At 43.1% G+C, this 19,978-nt stretch overlaps 1 protein-coding gene across 3 annotated transcripts in view; it reads left to right on the top strand.

Annotated features, from left to right (window-relative positions):
• Positions 1–19,655, top strand: part of LOC109876990 (phosphatidylserine synthase 1-like) — a 35,368-nt gene extending 15,713 nt beyond the window's left edge. For 2 of the 3 annotated variants that reach the window (XM_031811942.1, XM_031811940.1), the window contains exons 8-13: positions 6,825–6,937; positions 7,249–7,314; positions 9,906–10,005; positions 11,387–11,455; positions 14,522–14,582; positions 15,496–19,655. In XM_031811942.1, coding sequence (XP_031667802.1) covers positions 6,825–6,937; positions 7,249–7,314; positions 9,906–10,005; positions 11,387–11,455; positions 14,522–14,582; positions 15,496–15,590 — 504 coding nt within the window. In that variant the 3' untranslated portion in view covers positions 15,591–19,655. The remainder of the gene's footprint in view (positions 1–6,824; positions 6,938–7,248; positions 7,315–9,905; positions 10,006–11,386; positions 11,456–14,521; positions 14,583–15,495) is intronic. The other variant, XM_031811941.1, reaches the window with a different exon arrangement.
• Positions 19,656–19,978: the final 323 nt, after the last annotated feature.

Genomic DNA, 19,978 nt, shown 5'->3' with positions numbered 1-19,978 from the left:
TATAGATGGTACTGTATAGATGGTACTGTATAGATGGTACTGTATAGATGGTACGGGTACTGTATAGATGGTACTGTATAGATGGTACTGTATAGATGGTACTGTATAGATGGTACTGTATAGATGGTACTGTATAGATGGTACTGTATAGATGGTACTGTATAGATGGTACGGGTACTGTATAGATGGTACTGGTACTGTATAGATGGTACTGGTACTGTATAGATGGTACTGTATAGATGGTACGGGTACTGTATAGATGGTACGGGTACTGTATAGATGGTACTGGTACTGTATAGATGGTACTGGTACTGTATAGATGGTACTGTATAGATGGTACTGGTACTGTATAGATGGTACGGCTACTGTATAGATGGTACTGGTACTGTATAGATGGTACTGGTACTGTATAGATGGTACTGTATAGATGGTACTGTATAGATGGTACTGGTACTGTATAGATGGTACGGGTACTGTATAGATGGTACGGGTACTGTATAGATGGTACGGGTACTGTATAGATGGTACGGGTACTGTATAGATGGTACGGGTTCTGTATAGATGGTACGGGTACTGTATAGATGGTACGGGTACTGTATAGATGGTACGGGTACTGTATAGATGGTACGGGTACTGTATAGATGGTACGGGTACTGTATAGATGGTACTGTATAGATGGTACTGTATAGATGGAACGGAACGGGTACTGGATAGATGGAACGGAACGGGTACTGTATAGGTGGTACGGTTCTGGGACTGTATAGATGGTACAACACTGGTACAGTACTGGTACTGTATAGATGGTACAGTACTGGTACTGTATAGATGGTACAGTACTGGTACTGTATAGATGGTACAGTACTGGTACTGTATAGATGGTACAGTACTGGTACTGTATAGATGGTACAGTACTGGTACTGTATAGATGGTACAGTACTGGTACTGTATAGATGGTACAGTACTGGTACTGTATAGATGGTACAGTACTGGTACTGTATAGATGGTACAGTACTGGTACTGTATAGATGGTACAGTACTGGTACTGTATAGATGGTACAGTACTGGTACTGTATAGATGGTACAGTACTGGTACTGTATAGATGGTACAGTACTGGTACTGTATAGATGGTACAGTACTGGTACTGTATAGATGGTACAGTACTGGTACTGTATAGATGGTACAGTACTGGTACTGTATAGATGGTACAGTACTGGTACTGTATAGATGGTACAACACTGGTACTGTATAGATGGTACAACACTGGTACTGTATAGATGGTAGAACACTGGTACTGTATAGGTGGTACTGTATAGATGGTACAACACTGGTACTGTATAGATGGTACTGTTACTCTATAGATGATACTGTACTGGTACTGTATAGATTATACTGTATAGATGGTACAACACTGGTACTGTATAGATGGTACTGTATAGATGGTACAACACTGGTACTGTATAGATGGTACAACACTGGTACTGTATAGATGGTACAACACTGGTACTGTATAGATGGTACAACACTGGTACAGTACTGGTACTGTATAGATGGTACAACACTGGTACTGTATAGGTGGTATTGCATAGATGGTACTGTATAGTTGGTACTGTATAGATGGTACAGTATAGATGGTACAATACTGGTACTGTATAGGTGGTTACTGTATAGATGGTACAATACTGGTACTGTATAGATGGTACTGTATAGATGGTACTGTATAGATGGTACTGTACTGTATAGATGGTACTGTACTGGTACTGTATAGATGGTACTGTATAGATGGTGCTGTATAGATGGTGCTGTATAGATGGTACTGTATAGATGGTACTGTATAGATGGTACTGTACTGGTACTGTATAGAGGATACTGTATAGATGATACTGTATAGATGGTACAACACTGGTACTGTATAGATGGTACTGTATAGATGGTACAACACTGGTACTGTATAGATGGTACAAAACTGGTACTGTATAGATGGTACAACACTGGTACTGTATAGATGGTACAACACTGGTACTGTTATAGATGGTACAACACTGGTACTGTATAGATGGTACAACACTGGTACTGTATAGATGGTACAACACTGGTACTGTATAGATGGTACACACTGGTACTGTATAGGTGGTATTGCATAGATGGTACTGTATAGTTGGTACTGTATAGATGGTACAACACTGGTACTGTATAGGTGGTACTGTACTGTTACTCTATAGATGATACTGTAATAGATGGTACTGTATAGATGGTACAACACTGATACTGTATAGATGGTACAACAGTGGTACTGTATAGATGATACTGTATAGATGATACCTGTATCGATTGTACTGTACTGGTACTGTATAGATGGTACAACACTGGTACTGTATAGATGGTACAACAGTGGTACTGTATAGGTTGGTACTGTATAGGTGGTACTGTATAGGTGGTACAACACTGGTACTGTATAGGTGGTACTGTATAGATGGTACAACACTGGTACTGTATAGGTGGTACTGTATAGATGGTACAACACTGGTACTGTATAGATGGTACAACACTGGTACTGTATAGGTGGTATTGCATAGATGGTACTGTATAGTTGGTACTGTATAGATGGTACAACACTGGTACTGTATAGGTGGTACTGTATAGATGGTACAGTATAGATGGTACAACACTGGTACTGTATAGGTGGTACTGTATAGGTGGTACTGTATAGGTGGTACAACACTGGTACTGTATAGATGGTACAATACTGGTACTGTATAGGTGGTACTGTATAGATGGTACAATACTGGTACTGTATAGATGGTACTGTATAGATGGTACTGTATAGATGGTACTGTATAGATGGTACTGTACTGTATAGATGGTACTGTACTGGTACTGTATAGATGGTACTGTATAGATGGTATTGCATAGATGGTACTGTATAGTTGGTACTGTATAGATGGTACAACACTGGTACTGTATAGGTGGTACTGTATAGATGGTACAGTATAGATGGTACAACACTGGTACTGTATAGGTGGTACTGTATAGGTGGTACTGTATAGGTGGTACAACACTGGTACTGTATAGGTGGTACTGTATAGATGGTACAGTATAGATGGTACAATACTGGTACTGTATAGGTGGTACTGTATAGATGGTACAATACTGGTACTGTATAGATGGTACTGTACTGTATAGATGGTACTGTACTGGTACTGTATAGAGGATACTGTATAGAGGATACTGTATAGAGGATACTGTATAGAGGATACTGTATAGATGATACTGTATAGATGGTACAACACTGGTACTGTATAGATGGTACTGTATAGATGGTACAACACTGGTACTGTATAGATGGTACAACACTGGTACTGTATAGATGGTACAACACTGGTACTGTATAGATGGTACAACACTGGTACTGTATAGATGGTACAACACTGGTACTGTATAGGTGGTATTGCATAGATGGTACTGTATAGGTGGTACTGTATAGATGGTACAACACTGGTACTGTATAGGTGGTACTGTACTGTTACTCTATAGATGATACTGTATAGATGGTACTGTATAGATGGTACAACAGTGGTACTGTATAGATGATACTGTATAGATGATACTGTATCGATTGTACTGTACTGGTACTGTATAGATGGTACAACACTGGTACTGTATAGATGGTACAACAGTGGTACTGTATAGGTGGTACTGTATAGGTGGTACAACACTGGTACTGTATAGGTGGTACTGTATAGGTGGTACTGTATAGATGGTACAACACTGGTACTGTATAGGTGGTACTGTTACTCTATAGATGATACTATACTGTATAGATGGTACAATACTGGTACTGTATAGATGGTACAATACTGGTACTGTACTGGTACTGTATAGATGGTACAACACTGGTACTGTATAGGTGGTACTGTATAGATGGTACTGTATAGGTGGTACTGTATAGGTGGTACTGTATAGGTGGTACAACACTGGTACTGTATAGGTGGTACTGTATAGATGGTACAACACTGGTACTGTATATAGGATACTGTATAGATGGTACAATACTGGTACTGTATAGATGGTACAATACTGGTACTGTATAGATGGTACAATACTGGTACTGTATAGATGGTACAACACTGGTACTGTATAGGTGGTACTGTATAGGTGGTACTGTTACTCTATAGATGATACTGGTACTGTATAGGTGGTACTGTGTAGGTGGTACTGTGTAGGTGGTACAACACTGGTACTGTATAGATGGTACTGGTACTGTATAGATGGTACTGGTACTGTATAGGTGGTACTGTACTGTTACTCTATTGATGATACTGTATAGATGATACTGTATAGATGGTACAACACTGATACTGTATAGAGGATACTGTATAGAGGATACTGTATAGAGGATACTGTATAGATGATACTGTATAGATGGTACTGTATAGATGGTACAACACTGTTACTCTATAGATGATACTGTACTGTATAGGTGGTACTGTATAGGTGGTACTGTATAGGTGGTACTGTATAGGTGGTACTGTATAGGTGGTACTGTATAGATGGTACTGTATAGATGGTACTGGTACTGTATAGAGGGTACTGTATAGAGGGTACTGTATAGAGGGTACTGTATAGATGGTACTGTATAGATGGTCCAACACTGGTACTGTATAGGTGGTACTGTATAGATGGTACTGTTACTCTATAGATGATACTGTATAGATGATACTGTACTGTATAGATGGTACTGTACTGGTACTGTATAGAGGATACTGTATAGATGATACTGTATAGGTGGTACAGTACTGGTACTGTATAGATGGTACAACACTGGTACTGTATAGGTGGTACTGTATAGGTGGTACAGTATAGGTGGTACAGTATAGGTGGTACAGTATAGAGGGTACTGTATAGAGGGTACTGTATAGAGGGTACTGTATAGAGGGTACTGTATAGAGGGTACTGTATAGGTGGTACAACACTGGTACTGTATAGGTGGTACTGTACTGGTACTGTGTAGAGGGTACTGTATAGAGGGTACTGTATAGGTGGTACAGTACTGGTACTGTATAGATGGTACAGTACTGGTACTGTATAGAGGGTACTGTATAGGTGGTACAGTACTGGTACTGTATAGATGGTACAACAGTGGTACTGTATAGGTGGTACTGTGTAGGTGGTACAACACTGGTACTGTATAGATGGTACTGGTACTGTATAGATGGTACTGGTACTGTATAGGTGGTACTGTACTGTTACTCTATTGATGATACTGTATAGATGATACTGTATAGATGGTACAACACTGATACTGTATAGAGGATACTGTATAGAGGATACTGTATAGAGGGTACTGTATAGATGGTACTGTATAGATGGTCCAACACTGGTACTGTATAGGTGGTACTGTATAGATGGTACTGTTACTCTATAGATGATACTGTATAGATGATACTGTACTGTATAGATGGTACTGTACTGGTACTGTATAGAGGATACTGTATAGATGATACTGTATAGATGGTACAACACTGGTACTGTATAGATGGTACTGTATAGATGATACTGTACTGTATAGATGGTACTGTATAGATGGTACAACACTGGTACTGTATAGATGATATTGTATAGATGGTTCTGTATAGATGGTACTGTATAACGGGGATTCTGCCTGGTGTGTTCTTATTGAAAACAAATTTCTTAAAGAGTGAGAAACTGACATGTAACTGGGTGGACAGTTTCTGGATGGGGGACAGCGCCCCACCACACCGTGGGGTGGATGCAAAGATGTTGCCCTTCAATAAGTTCCAGTGCTTTCCATCATTAACCCAGGGTCATATTCATTAGGGAGCACTGTGGCAAAACCATTTTTGCAATGGAAAATGAAAACGAGCATTTCTTGTTGGAGAAGTTCTAGTAGTCCCTCCCAGTCTTAGTCCGTTGTCTACCATTTGTTGCCAATGAATAAAATCCAGGTCCCAGCCCCCCCCCCCCCCCCCTTATTCCTCAATACTGGATGCCATGGCGATGAAAAGCTGAGCAGCTTCTCTTGAAATGGACTAGTCTCTCCTCTCCCTCCCTCCCGTTCCCAACACTCTGGGGGCTTGAAATAGTAATTACCCACTCTTTGAGAGTAGCTTTACGAGGGGTGGGGGGAGATTGTGGAGGGATGGGTGAGTAGGGAGGAGGGGAGAGCGAAGGTAGAGAGAGAGAGAGTCCTCAGAAGTAGCTACAGTTTAGCTGCATTCTCTCCAGAGGGCCCCTAGACAGTCTTATTTGGCCCTGAGCCTATCTCTACACTGAGACACACACACACACACACACAGGCTCAGGGCCAAATGACAGTGTGTTGAGACAGTCTGGTTCCAGTCTCTTCATTATGCTGTACTGTGGATGATGAGGAGCGCAGGGTCAAACTGTGAGTGGGTCCAAATGTTGACATGGTTCAGGTTCATTGTATTGCATAGCTAGGCTATGTATTCTACTTCCTCATTAGGGAGGTAGAGAGAGAGAGAGGAGTTAGTTGGGGTGGCAGGTAGCCTGGTTGTTAGAGCATTGGGCCAGTAACCAAAAGGTTGCTAGATCGAATCCCCGAGCTGACAAGTAAAAAATCTGTCGTTCTGCCCCTGAACAAGGCAGTTAACCCACTGTTCCTAGGCCGTCATTGTAAATATGATTTTGTTCTTAACTGACTTCCCTAGTTAAATTACAAAAAAATCTAATAATTAGTGGCTGTATTCAGTGTGATTAGAGCCCTGTGTAGAGCTCTGTAGTGCCCTGTGTAGGGGGTGACTTTGTGATGGTGTCTGTGATAACTCTCTCTGTTTCTCCATAGCTGACAGAGTTGAACACATTCTTCCTGAAGCACATATTTGTGTTCCCGGCGTGCCACGCCCTCAGCTGGTGTCGGATCCTCTTCATCGGCATCATCACAGCTCCCACCGTGAGGTAGGACCTCACCCCTCACCTGGGCTGATCTCTCCTCTGTTCCTCTCTCCTCTGTCCCCCCCCCCCCCTCTCCTCTGTCATCCCCCCCTCTCTCCTCTGTCCTCTGCCCCCCCTTCTCTCCCAATTTGCACCCCTTCTGCACCAGTCTTCAGAAAACTCCTCAGTCATACCGTCAGTGTTTGTCCAACATGTCTAGAGTTAATGGCTATGAGAGGACAGCTCTCTGTCTGTGGTAAACTGGTTCACATGTCTGCCTTCACATCCTGTGTTTGTCCTGACCTGTGGTGGTGTTTTCTCCCTGTGTTTTTCAGGCAGTACTATGCCTACCTCACAGACACACAGTGTAAGCGTGTTGGGACACAGTGCTGGGTGTTTGGGTGAGTGTTATTTCATTAGCTACTACCATGACGACAGTAGATGATGTCTGAGGAGATAAAGCTGTTTACTCTGCTGTCTGCCATCTACACCATTAAACTACAATACACATTTACGTCTGCAGTAGTCAGCCGTCAGGTCGATGATTTAGTCAACAACTGAACAGAGCTCTTTGACGGTGTGGTTTGTACCGTTGGGCTGTGTGTTTGTATGTAAACTGTAGCAGTGTGAGAGTGAAGACATGGGAGATGGAGGCTAGTGTTAACAGACCTTCTACAGCGTGGAGGACTGAGAAACTGTAGCAGTGTGAGGGTGAAGACATGGGAGATGGAGGCTAGTGTTAACAGACCTTCTACAGCGTGGAGGACTGAGAAACTGTACCTCTGTGAGGGTGAAGACATGGGAGATGGAGGCTAATGTTAACAGACCTTCTACAGCGTGGAGGACTAAGAAACTGTAGCTCTGTGAGGGTGAAGACATGGGAGATGGAGGCTAGTGTTAACAGACCTTCTACAGCGTGGAGGACTGAGAAACTGTAGCTCTGTGAGGGTGAAGACATGGGAGATGGAGGCTAATGTTAACGGACCTTCTACAGCGTGGAGGACTGAGAAACTAGCTGGTTAGGGCTGTACACACAGTCACACACACACAGACACAGACACGCACACAGTCACAGACACAGACACAGACAGTCTGGCAGTGAAGCACTACAAAACAATGGCCTCCATTATCCCCCAGCTAAACCCTGAGTATTAAAGATTGGCCGTATGAAAGTCATTACTAAGACACATGGTGTAGGAGTGTGTAGGGTAGAATACTCTATAATACTGGAATCTCTAAGTCAGTGTGTATTCTGACTGTTATTTATGTTTAGATATACACACACTTCTCTCAATCAAGTCAAACTTTATTTGTCACATGCGCCGAATACAACAAGTGTGTATTACTGGGAAATGCCGAATACAACAAGTGTGTATTACTGGGAAATGCTGAATACAACAAGTGTGTATTACTGGGAAATGCTGAATACAACAAGTGTGTATTACTGGGAAATGCTGAATACAACAAGTGTGTATTACTGGGAAATGCTGAATACAACAAGTGTGTATTACTGGGAAATGCTGAATACAACAAGTGTGTATTACTGGGAAATGCTGAATACAACAAGTGTGTATTACTGGGAAATGCTGAATACAACAAGTGTGTATTACTGGGAAATGCTGAATACAACAAGTGTGTATTACTGGGAAATGCTGAATACAACAAGTGTAGACTTTACTGTGAAATGCTTTACTTACAAGCCCTTAACCAACAGTGCAGTTCAAGAAGAGTAATAAACTAAAGTAACACAATAACGAGTCTATATACAGGGGGTACCGGTACAGAGTCAATGTGGAGGCTATATACAGGGGGTAGCGGTACAGAGTCAATGTGGAGGCTATATACAGGGGGTACCGGTACAGAGTCAATGTGGAGGCTATATACAGGGGGTACCAGTACAGAGTCAATGTGGAGGCTATATACAGGGGGTAGCGGTACTGAGTCAATGTGGAGGCTATATACAGGGGGTACCGGTACAGAGTCAATGTGGAGGCTATATACAGGGGGTACCGGTACAGAGTCAATATGCAGGGATACAAGTTAGTTGAGGTCATTTGTACATGTAGTTAGGGGTAAAGTGACTATGTATAGATAATAAACAGCGAGTAGCAGCGGGGGGGGGGGGGGGTCAGTGTAAATAGTCCTGGTGGCCATTTGATTAATTGTTCAGCAGTGTTATGGCTTGGGGGGGTAGATTCTGTTAAGGAGCCTTTTGGACCTAGACTTGGCGCTCCGGTACCGCTCGCCATACGGTAGCAGAGAGAACAGTCTATGACTTGGGTGACTGGAGTCTATGACAAATTTTTGGGGCCTTCCTATGACAACGCCTAGTATAAAGGTCCTGGATGGCAGGAAGCTTGGCCCCAGTGATGTACTGGGTCGTACGCACTACCCTCTGTGTGTATTCTAGTGGTTCCCATGTTCAGGGAAATAAGGGGTCATACGCTCTACCCTCTGTGTATTCTAGTGGTTCCCATGTTCAGGGTAATAAGGGATCTTAGAAACTTTTGAAATGTGATTTTATAACCCCCCCCATTATATTCCATTAATATTCTGTCTATATATTTGCATTGAGCATGTGGTATGTGTACTGTTGTCAGTGTGTTTATTTTGGTTAGCGCTTAACAGGGGTCTGAATATGTTGCTTATCCCCTCCAGCTCCCACTAGAGTAAAGGCTGTTGGCAATGTTAACATCTGACCATGTAGATGGACTGGTTTCATGTTTCTATGGGCCTCAGCTTACCTCTCTCTGCCTCGCTCACCCCTCACCCTCCTCTCCCTCACTCTGTCATGTCACCACCCAGCCGGGTGACAGGTGTCATAGGGTGCATCCCAACAGCTACCCTATTCCCTTTATAGTGCACTACTTTAGACCAGGTTATCCACCATGGAGGGAATAGGGAGCCATTTGGGACACAGCTATAGCTGTCTGATTACCCAGCAGCCTTAGCTGTAGTGTGTGACGTGTGTGTGTCTCTGTTGACATCACAGGGCCATAGCGTTCCTGGAGGCCTTGGCGTGTATAAAGTTTGGAATGGAGCTGTTCTCCAAGACCCAGGTCCTCTATGTGCTGCTGTGGCTGGTGTGTGTGGTAAGAATGGTCTCCACACAGCTGTCATGTTCAAGTAGTATTACTGTGTACATAAACATACCAGTCTCCACACAGCTGTCATGTCCAAGTAGTATTACTGTGCACATAAACATACCAGTCTCCACACAGCTGTCATGTTCAAGTAGTATTACTGTGCACATAAACATACCAGTCTCCACACAGCTGTCATGTTCAAGTAGTATTACTGTGCACATAAACATACCAGTCTCCACACAGCTGTCATGTTCAAGTAGTATTACTGTGCACATAAACATACCAGTCTCCACACAGCTGTCATGTCCAAGTAGTATTACTGTGCACATAAACATACCAGTCTCCACACAGCTGTCATGTCCAGGTCGTTTTACTGTGCACATAAACATACCAGTCAACACTAGTTGTCCTAGTATTAGATGGTGACAGGATAACCTACCAGGGCTGTAGTTGTCCTAGTATTAGATGGTGACGGGATAACCTACCAGGGCTGTAGTTGTCCTAGTATTTGGTATTAGATGGTGACAGGATAACGTACCAGGGCTGTAGTTGTCCTAGTATTTGGTATTAGATGGTGACAGGATAACGTACCAGGGCTGTAGTTGTCCTAGTATTTGATATTAGATGGTGACTGGATAACGTACTAGGGCTGTAGTTGTCCTAGTATTTGGTATTAGATGGTGACAGGATAACGTACCAGGGCTGTAGTTGTCCTAGTATTAGATGATGACAGGATAACGTACTAGGGCTGTAGTTGTCCTAGTATTAGATGGTGACAGGATAACCTACCAGGGCTGTAGTTGTCCTAGTATTAGATGGTGACAGGATAACCTACCAGGGCTGTAGTTGTCCTAGTATTAGATGGTGACAGGATAACCTACCAGGGCTGTAGTTGTCCTAGTATTAGATGATGACAGGATAACCTACCAGGGCTGTAGTTGTCCTAGTATTAGATGGTGACAGGATAACCTACCAGGGCTGTAGTTGTCCTAGTATTAGATGATGACAGGATAACCTACCAGGGCTGTAGTTGTCCTAGTATTAGATGATGACAGGATAACCTACCAGGGCTGTAGTTGTCCTAGTATTAGATGGTGACAGGATAACCTACCAGGGCTGTAGTTGTCCTAGTATTAGATGATGACAGGATAATGTCAGTGTGTTTGCAGCTAAAAGGCCTTTCATTTTGTGGCTGATATGTTGGCTATATGAGGGACTACTTGATGTTGGTGTAGTCATTTCATTGTATTCATTTCATTGTATTCAAAGATCTATCTATCTATGTATATTTTTGTATTTTATGTTTTGACTATTGTTTCAAGGACAATAAAGCTGAAATGTGACATTGAACTCACTGTGGCCTTAACTCTGTCTCCTCTCCTCCCAGGCCTTAATCACATTCCTGTGTCTGTATGGGATGGTGTGGTATGCAGAGATCTACGGCCCCAAAGAGAAGGTATGCTGACATACCAGGCTAGATATGAACTACACCTCGTTGACTACAGGATGGTCCTGCTGCAACCATTCTCCATATACATGCACCTTTATTCATCACCCAGGTCGTTTAGAACACATGTCCCTGGAACTGTGACTATCCCAGGTCGTTTAGAACACATGTCCCTGGAACTGTGACTATCCCAGGTTGTTTAGAACACATGTCCCTGGAACTGTGACTATCCCAGGTCGTTTAGAACACATGTCCCTGGAACTGTGACTATCCCAGGTCGTTTAGAACACATGTCCCTGGAACTGTGACTATCCCAGGTCGTTTAGAACACATGTCCCTGGAACTGTGACTATCCCAGGTCGTTTAGAACACATGTCCCTGGAACTGTGACTATCCCAGGTCGTTTAGAACACATGTCCCTGGAACTGTGACTATCCCAGGTCGTTTAGAACACATGTCCCTGGAACTGTGACTATCCCAGGTTGTTTAGAACACATGTCCCTGGAACTGTGACTATCCCAGGTCGTTTAGAACACATGTCCCTGGAACTGTGACTATCCCAGGTTGTTTAGAACACTTGTGTCCCCCCCCCCCCCCCCCCCCCCCATTTTTAGGGGAACAAAAGTATTAGGACAAATTCACTTATGTGTATTAAAGTAATCCAAAGTTGAGCATTTGGTCCCATATTCATAGCATGCAATGACCACATCATGCTTGTGACTTGGCTGGATGTATTTGCTGTTTGTTTTGGTTGTGTTTCGGATTATTTTGGGCTCAATAGAAATGTATGGTAAATAATGTATTTAGTCATTTTGGAGTCACTATTGTTATAAATAAGAATATAATGTTTTTAAACACTTCTACATTAATGTGGATGCTACCATGATTACGGATAATCTTGAACGGGTCGAAATAATGACTGAGAAAGTCGGACACAAAAATATCATACCCCCAAGACATGCTAACCTCTCATCATTACAATAACAGGGGAGGTTAGCATTTTATATCATACCCCCAAGACATGCTAACCTCTCACCATTACAATAACAGGGGAGGTTAGCATTTTATATCATACCCCCAAGACATGCTAACCTCCCACCATTACAATAACAGGGGAGGTTAGCATTTTATATCATACCACCAAGACATGCTAACCTCTCACCATTTCAATAGCAGGGGAGGTTAGCATTTTATATCATACCACCAAGACATGCTAACCTCTCACCATTACAATAACGGGAGGTTAGCATTTTATATCATAACCCCAAGACATGCTAAAATTGAGCGACTAAGATCACTGCAAAAACGTATAAATTAATTACAGATTTCTTGAGTTATCTTAGATTAATTCAGACTATTTTGAAGCATCTGGCTACAGCATCTCAACATGGACAAACGGTAGTATTGCTGTTTTTCAAGCGAAGGTCTTTTTAAGGGAGTATGCGAGCTCACTTGTTCAGTTTGCCTAGTCAAGTTTGCTGCCGCCTAAAGTCCCAGGGCCAGAGTGAGGGTTTGAGAGGGTTCTCTGAGTGAGGGTTTGAGAGGGTTCTCTGAGTGAGGGTTTGAGAGGGTTCTCTGAGTGAGGGTTTGAGAGGGTTCTCTGAGTGAGGGTTTGAGAGGGTTCTCTGAGTGAGGGTTTGAGAGGGTTCTCTGAGTGAGGGTTTGAGAGGGTTCTCTGAGTGAGGGTTTGAGAGGGTTCTCTGAGTGAGGGTTTGAGAGGGTTCTCTGAGTGAGGGTTTGAGAGGGTTCTCTGAGTGAGGGTTTGAGAGGGTTCTCTGAGTGAGGGTTTGAGAGGGTTCTCTGAGTGAGGGTTTGAGAGGGTTCTCTGAGTGAGGGTTTGAGAGGGTTCTCTGAGTGAGGGTTTGAGAGGGTTCTCTGAGTGAGGGTTTGAGAGGGTTCTCTGAGTGAGGGTTTGAGAGGGTTCTCTGAGTGAGGGTTTGAGAGGGTTCTCTGAGTGAGGGTTTGAGCGAGTTCTCTGAGTGAGGGTTTGAGCGAGTTCTCTGAGTGAGGGTTTGAGCGAGTTCTCTGAGTGAGGGTTTGAGCGAGTTCTCTGAGTGAGGGTTTGAGCGAGTTCTCTGAGTGAGTTCTCTGAGTGAGGGTTTGAGCGAGTTCTGAGTGAGGGTTTGAGCGAGTTCTGAGTGAGGGTTTGAGCGAGTTCTGAGTGAGGGTTTGAGCGAGTTCTGAGTGAGGGTTTGAGCGAGTTCTGAGTGAGGGTTTGAGCGAGTTCTGAGTGAGGGTTTGAGCGAGTTCTGAGTGAGGGTTTGAGCGAGTTCTGAGTGAGGGTTTGAGCGAGTTCTGAGTGAGGGTTTGAGCGAGTTCTGAGTGAGGGTTTGAGCGAGTTCTGAGTGAGGGTTTGAGCGAGTTCTGAGTGAGGGTTTGAGCTAGTTCTCTGAGTGAGGGTTTGGAGCGAGTTCTCTGAGTGAGGGTTGGAGCGAGTTCTCTGAGTGAGGGTTGGAGCGAGTTCTCTGAGTGAGGGTTGGAGCGAGTTCTCTGAGTGAGGGTTGGAGCGAGTTCTCTGAGTGAGGGTTGGAGCGAGTTCTCTGAGTGAGGGTTGGAGCGAGTTCTCTGAGTGAGGGTTGGAGCGAGTTCTCTGAGTGAGGGTTGGAGCGAGTTCTCTGAGAAGTACTCATAGCCAACTGGAAAGCTTTTCTACAGAAACCATGATTTGTGTAGAATGTTGTTTAACCCTCATTTTTACCGTGCTGTGAATGGCAGTTTCCACACCTGTGTTTTTAGAGTTCCAACATAAACTAGCTGACTCACTGTGTAGTTTAGTCTTCAGGGAATATGACCTTGTGGTTCATCTACAAAGAACATGACAGGATGTCACAGCTTTTCATCTGTAGATCATTAACCTTGTATTCATGCCAAGTTCCAAATGGCACCCTACTCCCTATATAGCCTAGTGCACTACTTTTCACCAGGACTCTAGTGCACTATACAGTATAGGGGGGGGGGGGGGGATGCCATTTGGGACTCCTGCCTGTGGCTGGATCAGCTGGCTGTTGGCTGTGTAGTGTTCTCTCAGCCATATGTCAGTGACATGTCTGTTCTGACCCCTCCTGTGTTTTACAGAGCTACTCTGAATGTGAGGACAGCAACTACAATGAGGACTTTGTGTCAGAACAAAGGAAAGGTAACTATGGTGTCTCTATTCATCCTCTAGGGTTAAACACATGCAGGTCATTATTAATGGGTTTCGTATGTAATATGCCATTTTTAGTTATTTATGCCTCCCATTGTTGGGTAACTTGAGTTTCATCCAATCTGAGACTGGGAGAGTTCACTGTAAATAGAGTTAGGTAGTGGTCTGACCTAGTGGTTGACTGGGAGGGTTTACTGTAAATATAACTAGGCAGTGGTCTGACCTCTAGTGGTTGACTGGGAGAGTTTACTGTAAATATAGTTAGGTAGTGGTCTGACCTAGTGGTTGACTGGGAGAGTTTACTGTAAATAGAGTTAGGTAGTGGTCTGACCTCTAGTGGTTGACTGGGAGAGTTTACTGTAAATATAGTTAGGTAGTGGTCTGACCTAGTGGTTGACTGGGAGAGTTTATTGTAACTATTGTTAGGTAGTGGTTTGATTGGGGAACTTGCCTCTTATCCAATGGAAACGCAACTCTACATTCAACAATGTTCAACCATCAAAATGTGTCGTCCATTAGAGATGTCTTTGAATTGTTCAACACAGACACACTATGAACATTAAAACAATGAGAATCTTTCCCTCTCTCACTCTGTTCTTTGGCTGTGTCTATTTGTTGTGTATGACTTTGTGATGGTGCACTGTCTGTATATTTAGACATCTTGGCCATCTCAACTGGCATCCTCTACAGTGCACACTACCCATAGGGCTCTGGTCAAAATTAGTGCACTGTATAGGCAATAGGGTGCCATTTAGGACGCACACCATATCTTTTTACTGTGTTATATTGTATGACATCACATTTGATGTGTTTTCTAGATATGTACCAATATGTTATAATAAACCTGAACCTAATCCTAAACTTAAACCTTATCTAAACCTAATCCTAAACTTAAACCTTGCAGGAGAACGGCATTCTGAGGGTGAGGCTCCTCCCACCAGGCAGCGTGGGCGGAGCTCAGGGAAGAACAAATCCACCAATGGGCTGGGGAAGAAGTAATGCTAGCCCTGCCACCCAGGGTGGAGTCCCGCCCTCTTCTCCTGTCAGAACCCCGGACCACAGAGGAAGAGGTGCATGTTGGGAGAGATGGAAGAGAAAGAAAGGATAGACAACACTTTCCCTGTGCATTTTAACGTACGGAGTAGCACCCATCCATAAGAGGGGAGAGTGGGCCCAGGTTAGGGGTCAGTGGACAGGATAGACAGACACCATGTCCATGCAGGGTTGTAGAGGAAGGAGAGGGGGGGGAGGGGTGGCCGATAGATCAGAGAACCACACAGATACCTACTGGTGGTTCACACGGTCAGAGCTCCTACCTACCCTACGGCTGATCAGTTTGTGTGTCTGCGTAAGCATGTGTGTGTGGTGGCAATATTGCTTCTCCTCAGTCAGAACCGAAGAATGCATGTTCCATTGTACAGGAGTTGGTAAACTACTGATTGGAGAGCTACGTTTATCCTGTACCATATATCTTTCATGTGCTTCAGCCCATAGAATTAGAATACTAGAATGGATATGAACCTTCTTATGATGGTATACAGGCTGTCGGCCATTTTGGTCAGGGAGTTGCTCAACCATGGTTAGCCAGTGCTGTGATAAGATATTTTGTAAAATAATGAATTGGGGGAATTTGTCTACAGTGTGTTTGTTAGCTAGCTAACCGGGCAGCTTTTAGAGGAACGATTCAATTCATTTGTCCAATTAACTGTCAATATGCCAACATTCCATTCCAACAATCCATTCACTGGCTGGTTGGACTTCGGCTAGTTGTAAATGCAATAAGTTAGCTATTGATTATTGTATCATAGTGGCACTCAGTTTTCCAAGAAAACAACAACAACAATTGTTTACATATATTATAGAGGCTATATCAACATGTGTATAAAACCTGTATAAACTGTATTTATAATTCTGACTATTTTAGATTGACATTAGACATTTCTGATATCACATGCCTTACTTTTGTTTTCCTGTAGAAGTCAAATCAGGATTATGCCTCTACTGCCATTAATTTCAGTTAGACTGGTTATGATTCCTCCCTGAACAATATGGCTTCCATTATTCACCCTATCCTGGAAATGTGAGGGTTTATGACAAAGCCCCCCCCACCCTACCCCCATCAGACTACTGTAGGTAAATGGAGCCCTATTCTCTATATAGTGCACTAAGCTTGACCAGACCCCAGTCCAATGTACTGCACTAAGAAGACAATGGGGTCCATTTGGGAAGCAGAGATGATGTAGCTGTGTAATATGAGTTGGACTCTCGTGTTGACTACTGTAGAGGAAGGCTGTTATTCTCTGCTTCAACTCTTCATCATCAGTTGGTTCATATTTCTAAGTGTTCACCATTTTTGGTTTGTTTTTATGACTTGAACAAAGAGAGGAATGTGAACAGAGGCCATATTTATCAAACATCTGAGTAGGAGTGCTGATCTAGGATCAGGTCCCAAGGTCCCAATGTGATCCTAGATCAGCACTCTACTGTCAGTAGAGATGTTTGGTTCATATGGCACCAGGATTTACTGATCCTAGATCAGCACTCTACTGTCAGAGTAGAGATGTTTGGTTCATATGGCACCAGGATTTACTGATCCTAGATCAGCACTCTACTGTCAGAGTAGAGATGTTTGGTTCATATGGCACCAGGATTTACTGATCCTAGATCAGCACTCTACTGTCAGAGTAGAGATGTTTGGTTCATATGGCACCAGGATTTACTGATCCTAGATCAGCACTCTGTCAGAGTAGAGATGTTTGGTTCATATGGCACCAGGATTTACTGATCCTAGATCAGCACTCTACTGTCAGAGTAGAGATGTTTGGTTCATATGGCACCAGGATTTACTGATCCTAGATCAGCACTCTACTGTCAGAGTAGAGATGTTTGGTTCATATGGCACCAGGATTTACTGATCCTAGATCAGCACTCTACTGTCAGAGTAGAGATGTTTGGTTCATATGGCACCAGGATTTACTGATCCTAGATCAGCACTCTACTGTCAGAGTAGAGATGTTTGGTTCATATGGCACCAGGATTTACTGATCCTAGATCAGCACTCTACTGTCAGAGTAGAGATGTTTGGTTCATATGGCACCAGGATTTACTGATCCTAGATCAGCACTCTACTGTCAGAGTAGAGATGTTTGGTTCATATGGCACCAGGATTTTAATGCAAAGCTGCTTTGGCATGGAAGGACGGACATTTGTGATTGTTGTGTTTGACCTCCTGGGTCAGAGAATTGTCTTTGTGCTCCAGCAGCTCCATATAAACCGTTGACTTCCGCTGTTTTGGAGATGCTGTACATTGACTGTAATGTTTTGTGAAATCATCGTCTCGACCTTTGTGTGATTTATTATGTGACGTCCCAAATGGCACCCTATTCCCTCTATAGTGCACTACCTATGACCAGAGTCCTCTGGGCCCTGGTTCAAAAGTAGTGTACTATAAAGGGATTTTGATGCCATTTAGGATGCAGCCTTCCTCTCCCTTCACATTTGGGCTGCTGTGTTTTTCCAGTAAATGACGAGGCCAGTCGTTCATAGTTGGAGCTTGGTCTGTCTGTGCAGGCAGGTAGCTTTGTTTTCCTACGATGTGGATGTTCTCTCCTTCATGGCATTTTGCATGGCTAAGTGTGGAAATGGAGTGTCTCGGGAGGGCCTGGGGGAGGCTACAGATTTACTACAGTAGTAGTGACAATATGGTCTTTGCGTCAGTGTCGTACCACATCAGTAAGCCAGTATTCACACCATGTCTTTTTTCAGTGTTGCTGTGAACATTTTTAATTCAATGCCCTTGTGCCTTTATGTATGTATGTATGTATGTATGTATGTATGTATGTATGTATGTATGTATGTATGTATGTATGTATGTATGTATGTATGTATGTATGTATGTATGTATGTATGTATGTATGTATGTATGTATGTATGTATGTATGTATGTATGTATGTATGTATGTATGTATGTATGTAGTTTTGTTCTTTTTAACACTTGTTTTGCAGTTTATTCAGCCTTCTACATTTCTCCTTGAGTCTTTATTCTAGTGTTCGATTGATGGTTATAAACTGGGTGGTTCGAGCCCTGAATGCTGATTGGCTGACAGCCGTGGTATACCACGGGTATGACAAAACATTTATTTTTACTGCTCTAATTCAGTTGGTAACCAGTTTATAACAGCAATAAGGCACCTCAGGGGTTTGTGGTATATGGCCAATATACCACGGCTAAGGGCCGTGTTGCGTCGTGCCTAAGAACAGCCCATAGCCGTGGTATATTGGCCTTATACCACAACCCCTCGTGCCGTATTGCTCAAGTAAAGGTTTGTCAGTCACTGGGCCTGGGTAATACTCTGAGAATGCATCCTTCCTCCCCCTCGGGCCGTATTGCTCAAGTAAAGGTTTGTCAGTCACTGGGCCTGGGTAATACTCTGAGAATGCATCCATCCTTCCTCCCCCTCGGGCCGTATTGCTCAAGTAAAGGTTTGTCAGTCACTGGGCCTGGGTAATACTCTGAGAATGCATCCATCCTTCCTCCCCCTCGGGCCTTATTGCTCAAGTAAAGGTTTGTCAGTCACTGGGCCTGGGTAATACTCTGAGAATGCATCCTTCCTCCCCCTTGGAGTAAATGATGTTCTGACATAACTGTCTTTCTAAAGCTACTTTTTTTTTGTATACAAAATTGCGTATAATTCCTGAGAAATGTGGTTTGACGAATGGAGTTTAGCGATGTCACTCTGAGCTATTATCACCCAGTTGTCAGATAAGTGAATATTTCAAGGGTGGGTAGAAGGGAGGGTAGAAGGGTGCATTTTATTAGTATTCAACCATAGCCATCATCTCAACACAAATATTTCTCTCATGTCAAAATCAGACACTGACACTCCTCCCCAGGTAGCATGGACCAGACTCCCTGGCTGTATAGAATATGGCATATTGTTTCTGGAATGAAGATGCCATTTTGCCAAAACAATCCCTCTCGAAAAGGAGACTTGTGTGTTTTGTTTGTTTTTTTCACTCTGAATGAATAAAACTTGATTAAAATGTTTTGTATTTCCTCTTCAATTGTCTTGTAGACTGTGTGTATGTCTCATTAGAAATCCCTTGTGTTGAGGTTAAAAGGTACCAAGGCCTTCGTTATGTGTTCTTATTCATTCTCTGTAACTCCCCTTGTGATTCAAGGGTTCATCGTTGAAAAGGTTGATCGGTCTGGAATGAATATAATATATACATGATGTATCGTGGAATGCTTCCTGGTTCCAGCACACATGTTGATTCCAAAATATTGAGCTATTTTAACAATAATTCTACAACACATTTGGGACCCTACTCTGGGTTCCTCCAAACACCTGTATTTTAGTTATCCAGGGTACAGTATCTGCATACAG

Source organism: Oncorhynchus kisutch, unplaced genomic scaffold (assembly GCF_002021735.2).
Source record: "Oncorhynchus kisutch isolate 150728-3 unplaced genomic scaffold, Okis_V2 Okis02a-Okis13b_hom, whole genome shotgun sequence".
NCBI classification, from domain to species: domain Eukaryota; kingdom Metazoa; phylum Chordata; class Actinopteri; order Salmoniformes; family Salmonidae; genus Oncorhynchus; species Oncorhynchus kisutch.
This window is presented reverse-complemented; position numbering and strand designations above follow the sequence as displayed.